Here is a 22,970-nt window from a genome sequence, read left to right on the forward strand (position 1 = left end):
GCTATTAACAGTACATAATTATTATTTTTATTATAATTTTTTTTTGTGCGTTGTTTTTTTTTAATAAATGTTAATATCTAAGTTTTATAATAAGCTGATTTTTTATTGAATTTTATCTATTACAATATCACAGGGTTTAGTGCCGTTAGCCATTATTTTCCTTTGTATACGATTAGGAGATAGCAATTTCCTGTTTAACTACAGATCAGTTTCACTTAAGTATTTGAGCATCTATAAAGGTTTTTTGTTTTTTTAGCTTTTTACATTTATGTTCACTTTTAGCTGTGCATTTAATGATGGTTGATTTTATCTGTTATAGCAATAGATACATAAGGAGACAAATTTATATGGGTTTGAATCGGAACAATCTCAAGTTGGTAGCTTTGATATTATTAACAGTTTTAATAAATTTGAGGATCCACTGAAAGTTGAAATACTTCATTGGTGGGATGGAATAATGCTACAAACGTTTATTAATGATAATAAAATCCATAGATTCAGACTGTGGACACTTTGTATTTATCTTATGAAACTCCAAGTTAAATATGGGGATTGTAAGGCTAAGACGACAGGAGGAAAAGTATTGAAGATCAAACTTAAAAACATAAAATTTATTAGGGATAAGATTATCAGAAAGGTCAAAGGATAAACCGATAGAGAGTAAGGTTAGAAATGAACACCAATATATCCTGTCTAATGACTGACTGGCCTCAGCTCATACCTCTCACCTTTATATTCTAGAGATTAATTACAAGTCCTTTGACAAAGGAAGAAAATAAGAGATCTCCACTTGGATCTCTCTACATCTGAAATATACGAGACATAAGAAGTATATTTCTAATAGAGATTGTGGCATATGGACGGCAGCTGGTGATAGCTGCACTATAGACCAGCTCTCTGCCGAACCTCCCATATAATTATCTTCTCCCAATATAAAAGTTAGAAATGTGTGAAGACAGTGGGACATTACAAGTGGGTCCCATGGGGTCATCATACCAAGCACACAGTTATTTTGAGAAGCTACCCTGGTACCATCTCAGCTCAATTTCCGGACCCAGAGAGATCGACGTGGCCTCCTCGGTGATGGCTGGTGTGGCCATGACTTCTGCCAACATGGGGAACGAGTGCCTTGGATCTGTGCCCAGCAGCGAGGAAGATACCAAATAGATCATGTGCACATCTACTCCAACCTGGCAGGTGACCAAAAGAGCGCCCATGCAGGACAGAAGTGAAAGCCTTCACCAGAGCCAGAAGAGGAAGGAGGTTTGGCTGAGAGTCACGGTTACCAGAGGATGATTATCTTGATATTTCCACAATGTCTGGTTTATCTTTCATGTTTCCACCTTCCACTGCTTCTCCTTATTCCAACCGTACCATACCACCGCTACCTGCACAGAAATACCAGCAGCCATTGGCTGCTTAATGTATCATGTAAAGAATTGTCACAATAACCACTGTCACTTTTAAATAAAAGATTTAACATTAGCCCCTGATTGAGAACTGATAGGAAAATCACAGGTATTACAAGGTGATGTTGTAGTAAAACAATGTGGAATTTTTTTGAGGCACATTGCATATAAATATAGACAGAGCTCAAACACATTGGAGACAGCAGTAATCAAAAAGTAGACAGGTGATAACAAAGGCTCTGAGGTAATGCAGAAAAGAGTCACAGTAAAAAGACAATGCAGGGATATACACCATCTGAGGCAATATTGGTGCAGATCTCACAGTCTTTTAGGAAATGCAGGGATATAGCACAGTCTGTGAAGTAATTCTGTAATATAACACAGTCTCTGTTGGTGTGAATCTCACAGTCTTTTAGGAAATGCAGGGATATAACACAATCCCTGAGGCAATGCAGGAATATAACACAGAGTCTCTGAAGCAATACTGGTGCACATGTCACAGTCTCTGAGACAATGCAGGAATATAACACAGCATCTGAAGTTATGCAGGAATATAACAAAGAGTCTCTGAAGCAATGCTGCTGCAGATTTTTAGACTCTGAAGCAATGCAGGAATATAACAAGTCTCTAAAGAAATGTAGAAATATAACAGAGTCCCTCAAACAATGTGGTTGCAAATTTTCAGTATCTAAGGCAATGCAGGGATATAACAGAGAATCTCTGAGACAATGCAGGAATATAACACAGTCTCTGAAGCAATGCAGGACTATAACAGTCTCTGAAACAATGCAGGTGCAGATTTTCACAGTCATTTAGGAAATGCAGGAATATAACACAGTCTCTGAGGAAATGCAGGAATATAACAGTCTCTGAGACACTGCATGAATATAACACAGAGTCTCTGAATCAATGCTGGGGCAGATTTTCACAGTCTTTTAGACAATGCAGGAAAATAACAGAGTTCTTTGATCATAGAATTTGACAGCAGATAAGAACTATTTGGTCCATTTAGTATGCCCATTGCGAAGCCCTGCAGAGCGAGCAAATCATTACTACCACAGTCCGGCCTGTAAGTGAAAGTATAATAGAAATATCTACTATATAAAAGCCTAGTGGCGTGTGTCTGTGTGTAAAAAAAACAAAACCAAGCTGCAGCGCCACCTGCTGGGCGAAGTTATACACTGACCTACTAAATTCTTAGTGTGTGTGGGAAAAAAAACTCAGAAAGGGCTGAAATTTGCTGCAGCGCCACCTGCTGGGCGGAGTTATACACTGACCTACTAAATTCTTAGTGTGTGTGGAAAAAAAAACCTCAGAAAGAGCTGAAATTTGGTATACTAAGATGTTTTAAATTTGTTAATTTAATTTGTTAATTGTTAAAAGTGTTTATAAAGATTTTAAAAAAATATATATATATTTCTTGAAGGAGAAGTGACAGTTGGGAGTGGCTGGTGGTTGCCGGGGGTGACAGTGGGGAGTGGTTGGTGGTTGCCGGGGGTGACAGAGCGAGAGGAGTGTGATACTTAGGACCGCTGAGAGAGATCCCTGTGTCTGGATAGACATCTGGATAGATGTGGCGATAAAGATGAAGGATGAGGTGATGGAGAAAAATGATGAGGTGGTGACATGTGGACAAAACCACGTTAAAAATGGGCGCTTACGTCGGGAAGTAACGCTCTTCCCCTGAGGAGGCCTGGCCTAGCCCCAAATGCATGACAAGAACCTTTTTAACACCTTAAGTAGCTTGATTTGACTAGAATGCATGAGTATCATGCACGGGTTAACTTGTCTGTAAATATATTACTATCAAGATATGTGACATTAGGTACAATAAAATAAATATAAATAGATATAAGATAAAAAACTTGGATGAACCATCAGGCCCTTAAGGTTACACTTATGGACCACAGAATAAATATCACAAACAAGTTGCAAACACACAGTATTCCAAGACACTGTGAAACATATCATCAAAGTAACTTTGCAGAAATTAAACTAACATTAACAGAACATAAAGCAATATCTATTTTAACTTGGAGAGACGCATAATGAATGTTTAGGCAGAATACTAGGCATACAGATGGCCTCAACAAGAACTGATCTGAATAGTTTGTAATGTCCTGTTCTTTCTATAAAGAAGGATAATAAATAGTTTTGTGATCTCCTAGTCCTAACTTTTAATATGATCAGTCTACACACCTCTGTAAATCTATTCCTAGTATGATTGAGTAAAATATTGATGACAGCTGTCAGATATAACATACAATGATTATAATAATACAATCACCTCCCTCCAAATCACAGTTACAGCACTAGGAAGAGGAGTCTGCCCTCACTTAAGATGGCCGCCGCGGGTCCTGGAGCCTGGCGATGACGTCAGGGGTGCGCGCCGGCCGGTGGGGTGCTTGGGGAGAGAGGCGTGCTCAGGGTGCAGTGCTGGGTTACATGAGCCGGGCTGCGGAGCTGCAGAGAGGTGAGTGGCTGAGACATCCCGGGGACTGACTGACAGGCTGAGCTGTTACATTGTAACAAATGTATAATCAGATTGTTACATTGTATCTCTGTGAGCCTGATTGTTACTTTGTATCTCTCTGACGATACAGTGATCTGTATGTACAGCTCTGCAGTGCTGCCCAGGGACAGCCCAGCGTCCCATCCATCACTTCCCTGCTCCTGTGCCCCTATCCCTATTACATCAGCTTCCACTGCTGCATTCTGCACCCTCTGCCTATAGCACATCGCTGCATGTATTAATAGCTCAGCTGATAAACCCCTGATCTGGTGTCTTATAGTCATCTGCATGTTCCTATAGCCCAGAGAGATTCCTGTGTGGTGTGACCTTGCCGTGACAATCCCAAACTGTAGATCTGTCTCTAGAATGTGCTCCCATCACTTTATACAATTCCTATAACAGTCCATCATTAATATCCGCTTCTTCCATCAGATGTTATTAAACACTGACACTTATTACACACTGCTTTCCTGAGCAGGTATATCCTATATATTGTGTGTAAATTGTAAAGTTGAGTCATTTTAAATGACATATGTAAGGTGCAGAGTAAACAGTCCTCTGGTTATATTGTTTGTATGTTCATATCTGTATAATGGACAAGTCATATATAAACTCCTCAAATTGATATCCATATAATCGGATGTCAGCTGTCATAAGGAAAACCAGTGTATTAACTGGAATAATGCATCACCCAGTGTAAAATATTATGGGAATGAAGTCACCTTGGAGGTCTATGACCTGTACTAAATGGTGGTCTTGTCACATTACTACATGGTGACTTTATAATATCCTTATAAATTACAGTAGGGTGTATATATATATATATATATATATATATATATATATATATATTTACACACACACACACATGGTAATTTAAACAGTGGTGTGTATGGGTGACATTTAATGACTTCATTTTGTCAATTATTGTTAAAGTATTGCAGAAGGTATAAGTATTTTCTTTTCCAGACACGCTGGACACCCATGACCCCTGGGGTTTTGGGGCAGTGACAGAAACTAAGTGGCTCATTGGTCCTTTTCACAGAGTGGCCAGTTTTTTTTTTTGTTAAGCAGATTTGTATTGTTTGTCTGCAGGGGGAGGCGGTTGTGCACAGTGTGCAGCCCCGGATCTGAGTGTGATGGAGGAAACTAGCTGTACTCTGGGGATTGCCGATCTCTCCTACCTACCCTCTTCCGTGGATTATACAAGTGGAAGGTTGAAGAACTGCAGTGAAGAATGGGTGAGTGATGTCACATTGTTTAGTGATAACTTTCATTGTGTTCATTGCAATAAGTCACCTCTGGAAATGTTAAAACACAAGTAGGTCTATTTATTAACTATATTACACATAATGTGACTACAGTATCCCGTCAGACTCTTGTAGGCTTTAGTCTTATCAGGCCGTTTCTGATTGGTGGATATGTGTTACAGTGTATCAGCACTGTGCACACCTTGTTATTTAAAAAGCTTCTATAATATTATTTATATTTGTCATTCAATTCTTGTAACAAATTTAATTCTCTTATTTTAGTGTAACTTATATTTGTCAGCAAAACACATTCAATAAACTAATTATGGCTTGATATGTTAAAATTAATTTTTAAAGTAATAAAAATCAGATGGTGCGAACATTATTCTTTTTAATATTTCAACCCTCATGTTGTCAATCATTAAAGAGCAAAACCGAATAGGTAATATTAGATCATGTGGCATGTAATACATATATGAATTCCAGAAGAAAAGCTTATTCTGAATACAATGTATTGTGACTGTTTTCTTGTAGAATAAACCAAATGTACTTTAATATCTGAGAGATGCTTCATAAAAAGATTATCTCTCGTTAAGGGAAGGCGATGGATACTTTGATTCTAGTTATGATTTGTCGTATTCCGCTGTCGGGGTTCACTGTTAATTGATGTCACATCTGCAAAAACACTGTGTAGGTGAATGTGGAATGAAATAAGACACCATTGTATAGGAGTTTTTTTTAATAACAATGGTTAGAGAGGTTGTACATTAATGGTGAATGATTAATCAAATAACACAAGTAGAATAACCACATTGTCCAATTAGACTTTTGCTTGTATCTAATGTTACCGGACAGTATTTGTCTAATGCTGCTCTACACATACGTCAGAGATATTATTGGAATGTGGGAGACGTATAAGAAAAAAAATAGTTTGATCAGTTTGTTTTAGTAAATCTTATTATATGTTTAAATCTCTCCAAAGGGTTCAATTGATTGTTGCCACCAGTTAGATCGTCATAAATTATTTATTGTCTTGTGAAACTGTTGTACAAAGAATCTTTCAGACTTGTATTACTCTTCGAAAATAACTTTATATCCCCATGTTCATATTAAATCATTTAAGTTTCACTATAATGTCCTTTTACTATCTGCTACAGCACAAAAATCATAAATCTGTTTATGCAAAATGAAATAGAACCAGTCTGTAAATAGGAATATTTACATTACAGCGGGTGGGTTACTAGACATGAATGTATGATGATCTCATACAGACAGGGCCTGATCAGCCAATAGGCTAACCAGGCTGCAGTCTGGGGCGCTGGAGCCAGGGGGGGCGCAGCGTCGCCAAGATTTTTTGTTTTTTTTCTAAATGTGGCAGCCGGAGTCATCGGGACTGCCCCTGGTCTAAAGGACCCGACTGTCACTATCACATGATAGGCAGCCTGCAGGGGCGTATGGAGGATTGTCCCCGCCCCCCCCCCCAAAAAAAAAAAAACCGCAGCAGCTCCGTATCGTCAGCTCTGTCCTATACAGCAGCCGTGGCGCTGTCTAAGAAGTGTCCGCGGAGGTGCTGTATACACTACAGCACCGCCGCGGATGCTTCTTTGACAGCGCCGCGGCTGCTGTATAGGACAGTGGCCACTTAGTTAGCGCAGGGGGGGTTTCTAGAGACTCAGAAACCCCCCCTGCGTGCGCCACTGGCCTGGCAGGGATCGCTACTGGCTGCCTGTCAGTCTGGCTGCAGGCGCTTCTTACTCTGGTCACGTGAGATCAGGACTTCCACATCTCACGTGACCAAAATAAGAAGCGCCTGGGCCGCACTAACAGGCAGCTAGCAGCGATTGCTGCCAGGCTGCCTGTCATACACAGCGCTGAAGAGAGGACTCCCCAGCAGGTAAGTCTGTTCTAATGTCTCGGGGGGAGGGGCAGCAGATGGGCAGGCGAGGTGGCTGAAGGGGGCAGGCGAGGTGGCTGAAGGGGGCAGGCGAGGTGGCTGAAGGGGGCAGGCGAGGTGGCTGAAGGGGGCAGGCTGAAGGGGGCAGGTTAGGGGGCGGGGGGCACTACGGCTGAAATAGCCTAGGGCGGCCGGAACCCTTAATCGGGCCCTGCATACAGATAGAGTCTGATACAAACGGTTCTATTCATGTTAGAATAATCGCTGGTGGAAGAAAGGGTAACATGATGGGGCCACGAGACGCCACTCGGTAAATGCTGGTTTCAAACTTTCTGCCATTTGTACCAAAGTTGCTGAGGACTTTGAGATGTTTCAGTAATGGGCAGCACGGTGGCTCAGTGGTTAGCACTTCTGCCTCACAGCACTGGGGTCATGAGTTCTATTCCCGACCATGGCCTTATCTGTGAGGAGTTTGTATGTTCTACCTGTGTTTGCATGGGTTTCCTCCGGGTGCTCCGGTTTCCTCCCACACTCCAAAAACATACTGGTAGGTTAATTGGCTGCTAACAAATTGACCCTAGTCTCTCTGTCTCTCTGTCTCTCTGTCTCTCTGTCTCTCTGTCTCTCTGTCTCTCTGTCTCTCTGTCTCTCTGTCTCTCTGTCTCTCTGTCTCTCTGTTTGTCTGTCTGTGTGTGTATGTTTGGGAATTTAGACTGTAAGCTACAAATGGGGCAGGGACTGATGTGAGTGAGTTCTCTGTACAGCGCTGCAGAATTAGTGGCGCTATATAAATAAATGGTGATGATGATGATGATTAATGGCACAGTTCATGTATTCAGGACATAAATATATAGATGTAAGCTGCCATGTGGCTCCTTGAACGTTCTCTGCATATTCTCAAGCTACTTATACTGTGGCAGAGTGGTTAGCATTGTTTCCATACAGTGCCGGGGTCATGGGTTCGATTCTGAACAGAGGCCTCGTCTGTGTGGAGTTTGTATGTTCTCCCCGTGTTTGCGTGGGTTTCCTCCGGGTGCTCCAGTTCGCTCCCACAATGCGAGAACATACTGGTAGGTTAATTGGCTGCTGACAAAATAGACCCTAGTCTGTGTGTTATGGAATATAGATTGTAAGCTCCTTTGGGACAGGGACTGACGTTAATGATGGAATATTCTCTCTAACATTGTGTGACGTGGTGGCACTATATAAATAAATGCCCATTGTAATAATAATATATGTTACATTTGGGGTTCTTAGTTGCTTTCTCCTCGGTCTTGTCGCCCACTTTAGGGCGAGCGGTTCCCCAGCCCTGTCGGTTTCACGTCTGCCACGCTGAAGTGGAAAGAGACGCTGCTCAGCCGGAAGAGACCGTTTGTGGGCAGGTGCTGCCACGTCTGTACCCCGCAGAGTCGGGTAAGAGGGGACAGATGATGTAAATCATTTATTATAAATCTGTTCATTTAATGGAGCCTTTGTAAGTCTTATGTGCGATGTCTTTCTATAAATGACTTTATATTAGTATGAAATATTTTGATATAGAGACATTGCTGCTTAAAGGATAACTACATGTTTAACTTAATCGAAATCCACACAAAACTCAATGTAAATATTTGGGTGGATTTCCAAAAGACAAACTTGGTGAATGTTGGCTAACTGGTGTCTGGCTATCCACCTAGCTTCATCCTGATTGGTGCAATCCAGCAATGCTCACCTATCACCTGCCGGCAGCTCATTTCCAATTATAGCAATTTCACGGTACCAATCATTATTTCCCCCTTACTATATTTACCTTCAAGTGTATTGATTACTTCTATTTTAAAATTGTTGAGACATTCACAATAAAATCCATGTACTAGGCTTGCTGAACTAAAAGCTGACTCTTGATATCAGACAGGCAATTAATTACTTTACTGTCCTTCTGCAAAGAAAATAAACCGTGATCTTCCACCAATTCTGCCGTTGATTCCCCCCCATGCAGTTATGTACCTCCGCCATTGCTAAGATTGTAAGCTCCGTGGGCCAGAATCCCCCCCCCCATATTTGTAACTATTTATTTGATCTATTCTGCTATTTGCTTTTTGTATGTACCCTGTCCAAGTAAATAGCGATTGGTACTTTATTCAAAGAGCACTTGTAACGTGTCCATTGTATAGAAATATAATGATGTGAATTTATTTTCTCTGTTGTTACAGGATAAGTTTTTTAATCCCAGTATCCCCTCGTTAGGACTCCGCAATGTCATCTACATCAATGAGACACACACAAGGTACGTTCCTCATTGTGTCTATTGCTAGTAATCTAGATTTAGGGTGTTATATATCCGCATGCTATACCGATCCAGCTCGGCACGGGCGCGTGTGGACGCAGCTAGAAAAACTTTAAAGCAATGGGCACAAATTAGTTCGAATTAGTGAAGTTTAAAGGAAAAGTGTATTTTGGAGTATTTATGTAACTGAAATGAGTAAGTAAGTGTGTCCTGAAAAAAATATATACTGTATCTACCATTGTTTTCTTTCTTTTGTGATTTGCTTTAAAATCATTATGCTTGGTACTAAACCTTACTGCAATAAAGCCTAATTATGGCTTTTGCCTGAAATCGCCTTTTGAAAGCTTAGAAACACACTGTTGATGCCATTTGTCCACTGTTTGTCTCAATGGTTACCGATGTTGCTAAGGAGAGTCAATTCTTAAAATCTTGTCAACTGGCATGAACTGTTAACTTAGTTTTGAGTGTTCAGCGGGCAATTTCAGTCCACTTTATTTTCAGGAGGTAGCTGCAGTACCCAGATTAATGATTTTATACTTAATAGAAAATATTAAATAATGTGTGATCCTTTTCGTGGCCAAAACCAAGTCGCATTTGTCATATAGGAGGGGAATAAAAAGATCCCCATCTCCAGTAATGTTTTTGCCCTGGTTTAGAACTACCCCCCACTATAGACCCACTGTTTAAATCCCAAATGAGCATTTTATTTTTCTTTGTATTATACATCTTCGGGAGGCAGATGGAAGCACTTTGTCCTATACATCAGTGTTGTTATTTAGTTGACTTATAACTCGGTGACAAGTGAGTGTTACATAGAAGTCATTTTCCTTTTACAAGTCCCTGCCGGGTTCACGACCACTTTCAGGGCAAAAGTATTTTGTTTACTTAGTGATGTTATTTTCAAATATTGACATTACTTTGTTTTGTAAACGCGGAACATCTGTGTTAATTATTAAAAATAAAATGTATAATAAAGACATCAAGTTAAGTTGACATTTGAAAGCAGTCAAAATACAGCAAAATATGACCACTAATAATTCTGTTTACAGATAGAGATAATAAGTTTTAGTTTAATGAAAATAATAAAAACCGAATCCTTTGCGCACACTCTTTACTGGAACCAGCAATAAAATCCATGTACTAGACTTGCTGAACTAAAAGCTGACTCTTCATATCAGACGGGGAGTTAATTACTTTACTCTCCTTCTGCAAAGAAAATAAACTGTTATCTTCTACCAATTCTGCTGTCGATTCACTCCCATGCAGTTATGTACCTCCACCATTGCTTAGATTGTAAGCTCTGTGGGCCAGAGTCCCCCCCCCCCCCTCATATTTGTAATGATTTATTTGATCTATTCTTCTATTTGCTTTTTGTATGTACCCTGTCCAAGTAAATAACGATTGGTACTTTATTGAAAGAGCACTTGCAACGTGTCCATTGTATAGAAATATAATGATGTGACTGTAGGACATTGAGGAGCAACGTGAAGTAGCTGGAGGTCTGCATGTGTGGCCCCCGTCCTACAAAGGGGCCGGCATAAAGGAAGGAGGGAGAGCACAGGGCATCCCCGCCTCCTACGGGTATACCGCGTGACCTCCCGCACAGCGCAGATAAGCTCACGTGGGGGGGAAGGGGGCTGCCCCCGTTTTAATTAGGTTGGGAGCAGTCTGCTGGGGGCCACAATAGAGGGCTCTGCAGACCACCTGTTGCAGCTATAAGACAAATTGGACCCACTCTATACTTGACGGAACACTGTCCACAGTATGGCTGACAACTATTACTATTTTTACTGATGGGCAATAGAATTTACGGACAGAACTGCTCATATTTTTGCCTGTCGGTAATTAAAAAAGAATTCGAAACCGAGATCCGTCTAAAATAGCAACTTTTGTACTAAATTCCGCATAGCATTCACCGCACCATTGTTTTGGGTCTGAATAGTGTTATGAGCTCCCAAGTTTTTTTGCAATGCCTGGATTTTTTTAAATTTATTTATTGTTGGATATATTTTTTTCCTTTTTAATACATATTCTAATTCCATAAATGTGATATCGAGGTTTACTGCCTGTGTTTCTGGTTTGTGAGATTTTTTAGAGTTGTCCCTGCCGGTGCCCAGGGTGTTTACCAGCGGTCCCGGGGTTCATAGAACAGTTCATGTGAGGTCACCAGGCCGGCGGCTCAGTAGGTCACATAACCGTCGGTGCCGCTCTGGGGCTGAAACACATGGTATGCTTTGGTGATAGATCCAGGCACCTGGTTCCCTGGTGGGATTTGCTGCTTTAAGTTTAACTGGTAACGTAATAGACTTATATACTTCAGAACCTAGCAAGTAATACAATAATCACATAGGGGAAATCTGTTACTTTTGCATTTCCTCTTCTTCCTCAAGAAGCTGCAAACTTGGGTCCAAATCGTTCCATGTTTCCTTCACACCTCCTGGATTCTTGTTCCAGCTTGTTCAGAGGACGGAGGAATGAAGGTCTACACACCCCCGGCCTCTCCTCTGGAGATTACTCCTCTTAGTAGAGCTGGGGAAGAGGGCAGGGGGACGTGAGATGATTAGTAGTAAGAAAGTTTCCCACCACGGTATAGAAGGTTTTTACATTTTTTTTTTTAAAAAAAAGTCAATATATGAGGAAACGACTGTCCGTGGCCGTCTGTGAGAGGACGTCTGTGAGAGGACGTCTGTGAGAGGACGTCTGTGTTTGCATAAGATAGATTGCTGACCTATTACATGTACATAGTTCTGGAACATCAAACATGACTCCTCATACTGTGAAATAGGCTGACATTGTGGCGACACCCCTGGGAATATACTATAATATATGTACAGAACACTGACAGCATTTAGCTATTTTATTTCATTTACAAATAATTACAAAATCACATTTTTTTCAGCTGGATTTTCTGTATTTAACATTTACAGTTTTATGTAACTTGAAGTAAAAAATAAATAAGAAGTCGGGTAGTAACAAGACAAACGTCTGACAAGTAATGGTCACCCCATCAATATGCCCCATGTGTGAGACGGGTGTGTTTAGTGTATGTGTAGTAGATGGGATATCTTACTGCATTACTTGATATAATGTTATAGTTCCTATATAGGTCTTATAGCTCTTGTTTAGCTCATTGTCTGATGGAGTCTTACTATACATTCACTCACCTGGAGATGACTGGATAAGGCTGCTTCAGGGTTCTGCCCTGGTTCATTAATCAGCAAGCGGGATATGGTCCAGATGAAGCCTTACCTGGCGCTGAGACTGAAAGGCGGAGACTTAACTGGCGTATTAATGGTACTATAATGGAAACTACTGCGGAGGAAAGGGATCTAGGAGTCACTGTTTCAGGTGACATAAAGGCAGGTCAGTAATGTAACAAAGCAATGAGGAAGGCAAGTCAGATACTTGGTTGTATAGGGAGAGGAATCAGTAGCAGAAAGAAAGAAGTAATAATACCACTGTATAGGTCATTGGTTCGGCCTCATCTAGATACTGTGTTCAGTTCTGGAGGCCGTATCTCCAGAAGGATATAAATACATTAGAGACTACAAAGAAGGACAACTAAAATGGTGCATGGCCTACAGCACAAAACTTACCTGGAAAGACTAAAAGATCTTAATATGTATAGTTTGGAGCAGAGAAGGGAACGGAGGGACATGATAGAAACTTTCATATATATCCAGGGTTATAACAAGGTGCAGGAGGGAAACATTCTACAAAGGAAGAGAAGTATTAGAACACGAGGACATGCACTGACACTGGGGGGAAGAGAAGTATTAGAACACGAGGACATGTACTGACACTAGGGTGAAGAGAAGTATTAGAACATGAGGACATGTACTGACACTGGGGGAAGAGAAGTATTAGAACACGAGGACATGTACTGACACTGGGGTGAAGAGAAGTATTAGAACATGAGGACATGTACTGACACTGGGGGAAGAGAAGTATTAGAACACGAGGACATGTACTGACACTGGAGGGAAGAGAAGTATTAGAACACGAGGACATGTACTGACACTGGGGGGGGAGAGAAGTATTAGAACACGAGGACATGCACTGACACTGGGGGGAAGAGAAGTATTCGAACACGAGGACATGTACTGACACTGGGGGGAAGTAGGTTCAGAGGAAATGTGAGGAAAAACTACTTCACAGAAAGGGTAGTGGATAAGTGGAATAGTCGCCCATCAGAGGTGGTAGAGGGTAATACAGTAGAGCAATTTAAAAATGCTTAGGATAGACATAAGGATATCCTTACAAAGAGCTAAGAATCAAATAGGGTTTGAGGTTACCATGGGCTAATAAATGGGCAGACTAGATGGGCCAAGTGGTTCTTATCTGCCATCAAATTCTATTTTCCCATGAATTGACAGCACAGTGGACTGTCACACAAGCCATCCACAGGTGTTAGGTGGATTTACAGCGTTTGTTTTGACCTGTGGTCTGTGAGGTGGTTTGTTTTCCCAATAGCTGCAGACGGCACTATGACAGATTATATAATTCTGCATCTGTTGTTCATGTAATCGGGATCACATTGATAATTATAATTTAACAAGACCACTATTTCTGTAAAGATGAGTAATAATTTGTTTTTACTTAGTCATTGGTAAAGATTTGAGTGTAAAATGTGTAAACAAAAATATCAAATGGGAATATTGTGTAAGAGGAGGAGTGTGACTTTGGGATCGTCCACCCTTATTTCAGCCACTTCCACCTTTTTCATATTGATGAGTACGGTTAGTTTTAATTAATGCCACTAAAAAAATCACTTAAAATACATAGCTCATACTTGCCTGCTTTCAGGCAGTGCAGTCCGGGAGAGGGGTGTTACTAGAGGGCGGTGCACGGTCAATCACGTCATTTTGGTCCCGCCCCCTGCGGCAGAAATGGCGGTTTGTCATGGGGCAGGGCCAAAATGACACGATTCATTGTGAATTGCGTTATTTTGGCCAGGGAATTGCGGGATGCGGGAGACTTGCCTGCTTTCCTGGGAGTCCGGGAGACCGACCCGGATTTCGGGAGTCTCCCGGACATTCCGGGAGAGTTGGCAAGTATGACATAGTTATATATACACATGGTGTTCATTAGCAAAGTGTAAAACTGAAACCTTTTGCTATTATACCTGATGACTGGTGAAAATCCGTGAGGATATAGATCATTGTTATGTATTCACAAAAGTAAAAAGATTTCCAGTCTCAAGAGAATAGAGGGCGACTATTTACACTTCTATTTTCTGGACAGGAAGGGGAATAAAGCTAAACAAATACTTTTTAGTAGCATGTGGTGCAAAATTGTGTGACCGTTCCATCAAAGACATTTTAAGAACATTTTGAGATTCTTCACATTCCATTTATAGAAAATCCCCTAAATAACCTTAGTGTGAGCACCCCTGTGTGTCTGTGTCTCTGAAATATCTGCAGTCTCTGCATAATTCTCAAATGTGAGACTTGGCCAAACAAAGGTTGAATACAGCAATGTCCTATTATGTCTGGGTGTCTCCTGGGCAGTTTGTGACTGTTCTTTGTTTAAACTTTACCACTAAGAGGACGAATAATTGAATATATTTTGCCAGTGTGGAGTATTGAACTTACGGGGTGGGCAAGGGCAAATGATGGATTTGTAGAGAGGGGTTTCCACACCACGCCACCGGTGGGCGTGGCCAGCATGATTCAGGGTGTGGCTATAATATTAGACAGTGCTTGGCTGCTTTCCAACTCTTCCTATCCCCATCATATACACGGACAATGCTGCGTGTATTACTGTTAGGAGCACACAGCTCTCCCTTTTCGAGCAGAGCCGTGTGAAGCGAGACATACCTCCCAACTGTCCCTACAGTCAGGGCAAAGTCCTGATTGAGTGTATCAGAACTGTCTGCTCTCTCCTACCTGTTCTTGCTGCTTTCAATACTTGTTGGGGAGAGATGGCTGTGAACAGTGCAGACAGAAACGATCTGCACACAATCTGCAAAGTGGCTGGTTCCGGAGCAGGGTCCAGCCACCTCAAGCATACAGTACCCCAGGCTGGGAGGGGGGTACCCATCAATTTGCCTATGGTGGGGGGGTGAGAATAGCAGCTCCTGGACCCATCCAGTAGTGGGCAGACTACAAGGTGTGGATTGGTGAAGTCAAAGTCTTGGCACAAGCTGGTTGTCCTGGGGTCAGGAGCTGTTGGAACTTCCACTCTGACTGTCCAGTTTGTCCAAGGAATTTTTGTTGACAAATATGCCCCAATAATAGAAGTTGCAATTGATGGTCAACAAATCTTAGGAACGGAGCAGTTCACAGCAATGCGGTCACTTTATATGAAAATTGGATAAGGTCTATGATTAATGATTTACAGTACCCCAGAGAACAGATCCTCTGAGTCAAAGACACCGAGGACCTGGCAGTGATTTTGGTTGGGAACAATTGTCACCTGGAAGATGAATGGTTTGGGGGCAAATAACAGGGGCAGGACCTATCAAGACTTAGGAACCACTGAGCACACCTGTGGGTAAATGTATCAAGCTGAGAGTTTTCCGGCGGGTTTGAAAAGTGGAGATGTTGCCTATAGCAACCAATCAGATTCCTGCTTACATTTTGTAGAAAGTACTAAATAAATGACAGCTAAAATCGAATAGGTTTTTCAAACCTGGCGAAAAATTCTCAGCTTGATACTTTTACCCGCTGGAGTCTTCTGCCAGGTCCTAGATTAATGTCAATGAGACTTTTTCTCTTTTTTTTTTTATGATCTTATGCAACAAAATAACAGAAACGCTCCTCTATTGGGCAAGGCAGAACGTCGTCGACATGTCCGCTGCTTTAATACACAGATGTAGATCTGGGCAGAATCTGAAGAACAATGCCAACATTCCAACCTAAATTACCTTGTCAGCAACTCCATTGGCCCGTCCTATGGTGGTAACATTTACACAATATGGATGGAAGTAGCAAGTTCAGATTGTACAGATCCCTATCTACAGTCCCGAGAAAAGTGCCTCTGCTTCGAAATGCTCTTCACGTACTGGCAACAGAGCCACGTCCAGAGTTACTGCTACCAGACATTGTTTGCCCAGCTATGTTTTTACACGTCCTGTATTCTTCAACAAACCCTTCCCTTCTGTCTGCGAGTACAATGAACAGCACCACTATTTTTTATTAATTTTTTCCCTTCCTTTAACGAAATAAAAGAGCGGCATCTAGTGTATTGTACAGAGTGCTTCCCACAACTACTATCCTCCCTTACTTTTCCTTCACTCGTTGTTAAGGATTCCTGTGGAGACTGTCTTCCTCCCCGTCTGGAAGCCGCAGAGTCGTTACAATGTATTTCTCGTTGTCTGTCTGTGTTGAACATTCTGCCTTTAGTATCTCTTTGGGGAGACATTCCGAAGATCATTTTCTTTTATGAACTTAGTGGTTCCATCTCCCCGTTCTTTGTTTATATAGGAGATAATGTTTATAGATGTGAATACACTGGGGGGTCTACAGCAAGAAGTGTGTATTCTAACAGTTCTTTTATAATTTATTCATATTTTGTAAATCATCTTCAGGCTTCTGCAGCTGTAGATTCTGACGTCCTTTCCCATATGTGTATAATTAGTACCGTAGTCCTGTCGGTGGGGTCACATGGGAAGTGTTTTAGTTGCATTGTTAAATGGTGGAAGAGTCCACTGCATGTGAACTTGGGACGTAATTTGAAATTTGTTATTGGTCGCCCATCCTGCATAGTAACAATTACATTTTTTTTTTTTTTTTTTAACTGATTTATCAATCAATTCCTTCATTGCTTCATATATTTGGGTGTAAACATTGTGTATATATCCAACAGGGTAACGCAGTAATCCACTTGTTCAACCTGATGCTACAACGTCTTTGAAGTGGCCAAACATCAATGTAAAAGCTTTAAGTAAAGTGGAACAATTTTGTGTAGCTTAATATCAGCTCAGTATATTAGGTTTCCCAGGCAAGGGCTCACGTTATAATTATCTGACAATTTAGTGCTTGCTGCAAGGTGGTAACCTTTGTTATGAAATCTGTCTTCACTTAAGTGCAGCTTGTACACGTTGCAGCCTCTTCTGTGGCCATTATATAGGGTCCTCCAGTTCACAATAAGAATCTTGATTGTGCAGAAAGATACATGTAGTAATCTGACAACCATAGGACACTTCTTGCAAACCTCACAAATAGGTGGTAAATATAATTAGATTTCTTGAACGAGTTGTGTTTTTGTTCACAGTGTGCATTAAAGGACAATTATCACTTAATTTTCCTACTGCTTATTTTGTCCATGCAGTAAAGAAAAAGGAGATAGAGGACTGAGGATAGACTGTTTTATCCTAGAGCAGCGCGGTGGCTCAGTGGTTAGCACTTCTGCCTCACAGCACTGGGGTCATGAGTTCAATTCCTGACAATGGACTTATCTGTGAGATGTTTGTATGTTCTCCCTGTGTTTGTGTGGGTTTCCTCCGGGTGCTCCGGTTTCCTCCCACACTCCAAAAACATACTAGTAGGTTAATTGGCTGCTATCAAATTGACCCTAGTCTGTGTCTGTCTCTCTGTCTGTGTGTGTATATTAGGGAATTTAGACTGTAAGCTCCTATGGACCTGGGACTGATGTGAATGAGTTTTCTGTACAGCGCTGCGTAATTAGTGGCGCTATATAAATAAATGATGATGACTTTTATTTGCAATGCCACAGTGGTTACAGATTTATTCCCCCTCCCTCTGCAAATTAACATCTGGGGGTAAATGTATCAAGCTGAGAGTTCCGGCAAGTTTGAAAAGTGGAGATGTTGCCTATAGCAACCAATCAGATTCTAGCTGTCATTTTGTAGAATGTACTAAATAAATGATAGCTAGAATCTGATTGGTTTTTCAAACCTGCCGGAAAACTCTCAACTTGATACATTTACCCCCGATCTCGTTTTATAGATGGGCAAAAAATAAAATACTGTACTTTCCTATATGCAAATGTGTCCTGATCTGTAACTGAAGTCCTGTGTCGTGTCTACTTCAATTCTGTCTACTAGGTTCCTCTATATTTAGCCACAACATATGTCTGAATCTGTGGTGTCTGTTATATGCAAAGAGTCTACAATATACCAACATAGAAAAGTATTTGGAATTAAAATTCTAACGTAGCAATGTACGGCAGTAACAGTGGAAGAACAGCCACCTGCTCATTGTCCAACCTTTGAACATTATATTATTATCGTTGATTTGCAAGGTGCCACAGAGCTCCGCAGCGCCGGCTAGTGGGGAACACAGGACGTACCTAAAACGGGGACATAAAAAGTAGACAAAATAAATGCAGGTGTGAAAATAAAGTGAAGCAAGGACTTCATGAGAGAGCTTACAGTCTAATTGGAAGAGGGCACAGCTGAAACAAGAGGAGCGAGTGTGGCTCAGAGTGAAGATTAGGATATTTGTGTGGGTGTATTAGTGTGGGTAGTATAGGTGGGAGCAGAGTAAGCTCTAATAAAGAGATGGGTGTTCAGAGAGCGTCTAAAGATTTGAAGTTTGTGGGAAAGTCTGATTGGGAGTGGTAGGGAATTCCAGAAGTGGGGAGCAGCACTGGAGAAGTCTTGTAGGCGGGAGTGAGAGGTGGTTACCAGAGACGAGACAAAGCGCAAGTCAGAGGTAGATCTAAGAGGGCGGGAGGGAGATTATTGTGATATGAGATTTGAGATGTATGTAGGGGTGTTGTTGTTGAGGGCTTTGTAGATAAAGGTGAGTAATTTGAATTTGATTCTGGAGGACACAGGGAGCCAGTGTAGGGATTTACAAAGTGGTGCAGCAGATGAGCAGTGAGAGAGGAAGATCAGTCTTGCAGCAGCATTTAGGATGGATTGACGTGTGGATATATGGGTGTCGGGAATCCCAGCTAGCAGGAGGTTGTAGTAGTCAAGGCGGGAGATAATGAGAGAGATGGTAACATTGTGTCTATCTTTATATTGTGTCTAATAGACAGTATACAATGAAAAAAAATGTTCTGGAACTCAATGAGAAACTTACAAAAGTAAGTGTGACCTAACGGTCCATGTACCTCTATGTGGCGCTACCTCTACAGTCCACGCAGACTGTTGCTGACATTGTCTCCCGGCAGCCTCTGAGCTGTGAACAAGACTGCGGTTCGTGAGGATACATTAATTCTGTGCTACAGTGTTTCTCCAGTAATACGGACGAGCCCTCAGTTTCTAAAAGGCTAAAAATATTAATAAGTGTATCTGTATTAACATATTTTATTGCTATTGCACTTTTAACAAACCCAAGGGCATGGTTATCCAACCTGTATTAAAAAAAACAGGGGTTCATAAATGTGTATAAATTCATTTTTTAGAATTCATTTTTAATTAAATGAATTAATCAGTTGCCTTGTACATTGCAGTTTAATTACTCATAATTGAGCAAGTTACATAATTGTGTTGTCTTTACCCAATAACAGCAGCTACTAGTTAAAGTGTCTTATAGCAGCCGGTAGTTGTGCGGTGATGTTTCTCCTGTATTTTGATGTTTACTATTGATGGTTCTGTACAGATAACAACACGGTGTCAGATCTGTATCTTACCAGGTCGTGGCGTTCTCTCTTCCAGGCACCGCGGCTGGCTGGCTCGTCGCCTCTGCTACGTGCTGTTTGTACAGGAGCGGGACGTCGATAAGAGCATGTTTTGCAGTAACATGGCAGAGACCGTTCTGAACCAGAGCAGGTAAGGACAAGGGAAACCAATATCTGGAAAAGGGGATATTGTGTTAATCATTAATAATCTTGTTTTGACCAATTGTTTGCAGAATAGAGCGAGGACCAACATAAACATATATAGGTAATGGACAGAAGTGGAAACGCCAATCAATAGTGACTTAATAGGGTTTGTATGTGGGTTACCCTTGAGTCTACCGATGTCTGGATCTGTGCACCCTCATCTGATACCTGGGTGATGTTGATGGGTAAACACTGTCTCCGATATCTTTTCAGCATATCCTATTAATACTCGATTGGGCGACTGAATGGTTCTATGACATATGGATAATAGCAGTGTCATGCTCCTCAAACCATTGGGTGATCACTAATAGTCTTTATGGATGGGTGCATTGTCCTCCTGGAAAACACCTCTCCTGTCGGTAAAGATATGACGATGTGGAGATCATCCGAACCATTAGGAAGTGATTAAGATTGACCTTGCCTTCTAAGGCAATGACTGCACACAAACCATACCAGGGAAATAGACCCCAAAACATTGTAGAACCACCGGAACCCTTGGAAACCAGCCTTCGCGGCTGTAGGGTTCTTCAGGTTGACTCTCGTCTGTTGGTTGATAACATGGTGAAGGATGGTTCATCTGACCATATCAACTTTCTCAACGGCTCGGTAGTTCATTGCCTGTGCTATTTGCACAACTGAACTCATAAACGTGAATTTGCCAGGTGTGATGGGCGGTTTATCCTGCTCTGTGGTGTTATCATCGTACCGATTTCCATGAAACTGGCTGCTCGCTCCACTGGTTGAAATTCGCAGTCAGTTGAGCTGCTGTTGCTCGTTTAGCTGCTTGTTTTGCTTTGCACATTTCTGGAGTATTTGTTTCTACTCACTATTGTCGATTGATGATTTTACCTCTGCGTTCCATCCAGACATCACTTTAGACATCGTTACTAATGAAATATCAGCAAGTTGAGCTGTGTTGGTCACTGAAGTTCCAACTAAATGTTCTCCAACAATCGTCCCTCTTTCACGGTCGCCTCTTGCAGCCATCATTATAGGCAGCCAGTATAGTGCAGCATTTTTTAATATATGACCATGGTCGATGTGGCATACTGGTCATTTACTTATTGCAGAAGCCACACTTTTAGGAAGCCCTTGCTTGCTGTCCCTTCTGTACCCATGTTTTTTTTTCTTCTGTCCACTGTCTGTACTATACTTACCAGTAAATATTTTTTTTTTATATAAAATTATTAAAAAATAAATTGAATAAAGTCGTGATCTGACATTTAGAACAGGAATTGAAAGGGGTTTCTTTGCTCCAAAGAGCTTACCATCTACACCTGAGTTCATGTTTGTATTGTTTCTTACTTTTTATTGTATGTAAGACTCCAAAAGTCTAAATAAGCCACTCGGGAGAATGATTTGAAGCCCTTTGAGATTGTGCTTTACCCAGATGGTGACATTAAATTTTTTTAATGTTTTGTCATTAATTCCTATACATAACGGGTGACATTAATAATTTTTTTTTCTCTGTGTTATTTTTTGACTTTATATTCTACATATGTGTTGTCTGTTCAAGCAGAGCGGACCTAGACCCGTATTCATCACCAGACGTATCTTCACATCCTCTCCTTGTTGACCATGGGCGTGCGTATTCCCGAATTACATGCATTTTAAAACAAACACACATTGCCCTCACTATGCGTCTCTTGATGAATCAGGCCCCATATTCATACAAAGCAATGTTCTCCAGAGAGGTTTTAAATCTGCAAATTACACTTTTGGAAACGGTAAATTGGAGACACTTTAAAAACGTACAAAGGTTTTGTTTCCAGGAGAAACAATTCTACTTTCACACTTGTCCCCTCATCCGTCGGTGGAGCGACCGGCTGAGCTCGTCCTCTCTCTCGTTACATTATAGTTAGGTCTACGATTCTTATTCCAGGTTTATGAGAGTGATTTTTTTCTTCCTGCCAGGGTAATGAAAGCCATTGAAGACGTGGCTTCTGAAAGCAGTACGACGGGAACGGCTGACCCCAAATCTACCAACAAAATTAGGAGAAAAGCCAAGAAAGTTCTGCAGGAAATGGTGGCCTGCATCTCCCCCGCAATGATCAGGTAGGCGATGAGGCACATGGAGGAGTATCTCTTTGTCTCCACAAACATATACCGCTCAGGATGTGTTGTCTGGTTATAGTAGGGTGTGGATAGAGAAACTTTGTAGCATCTCTTAAGCTGGGTACACACTACACAGTTTTCATCCAATAATCGGCTAAATCAGCCGACATACGACCGCTCGTTCAAAAGTCGGGTCAGTGTGTGCAGTGACACGATGGTCAAAAGTCTGCCCAAATGGACGATTGTCGCCTCATTTGGTTGGTCGTAACGTTTAATATTTTCGTTCCAATCTCGTTTCCGTTGTGTAGTGTGTATAAACTTCCGACCGATCCACAACAGTGAGTACGAAATTACAGTCATTGCTCACGACAACATGGCTGTAGAAAGTCGCTAAAGGGACGTCCGCTCTTCCCTTTATCGCCCTAAACAAGGCTAGTGTGTATGCAGTCCATGGACCGAGCGATCGGAACATCGATCGCATGTAAAATCGCTCGGCATAAAAAGTTGGTGGAAAATTCTGTAGTGTGTACCCGGCTTTACTTAGTATAGGATGAGGTTTAGAACCTTTTTTACAGATTATCAGCTGTCCTGTAATAAGTATTATCATAAATCGCCAACTGGTAACATAACCTATAAGTACTGCACCCCCAAATACAATAGTATCATTTATCAATCAAAATAAAGTGTATTCCTATAGGGGGCACTATAGGGATGAAATAATTAAACGCTGTATTTTATTATCCGCTTTGAGTACAAAAATGGGTGAATACTAATAATCTGATTATATAAACTATATCCACATATATTGTGATGTCAGTAACTTGATATAAATAAGAAATTATTA

General features: G+C 41.2%; 1 protein-coding gene across 1 annotated transcript in view; it reads left to right on the top strand.

Moving 5' to 3' along the window:
- Nucleotides 1-3,811: 3,811 nt before the first annotated feature.
- The window catches only part of GPAM (glycerol-3-phosphate acyltransferase, mitochondrial), a 45,295-nt gene continuing 26,136 nt past the window's right edge, over nucleotides 3,812-22,970 (top strand). The window contains exons 1-6 of the mRNA XM_075215700.1: nucleotides 3,812-3,882; nucleotides 5,017-5,162; nucleotides 8,356-8,478; nucleotides 9,258-9,331; nucleotides 19,905-20,018; nucleotides 21,986-22,126. Of these exons, the coding sequence (XP_075071801.1) occupies nucleotides 3,855-3,882; nucleotides 5,017-5,162; nucleotides 8,356-8,478; nucleotides 9,258-9,331; nucleotides 19,905-20,018; nucleotides 21,986-22,126 (626 nt within the window). The 5' untranslated portion in view covers nucleotides 3,812-3,854. The remainder of the gene's footprint in view (nucleotides 3,883-5,016; nucleotides 5,163-8,355; nucleotides 8,479-9,257; nucleotides 9,332-19,904; nucleotides 20,019-21,985; nucleotides 22,127-22,970) is intronic.

The sequence above is a fragment of the Mixophyes fleayi genome, chromosome 6, assembly GCF_038048845.1.
Source record: "Mixophyes fleayi isolate aMixFle1 chromosome 6, aMixFle1.hap1, whole genome shotgun sequence".
Lineage (NCBI taxonomy): Eukaryota > Metazoa > Chordata > Amphibia > Anura > Limnodynastidae > Mixophyes > Mixophyes fleayi.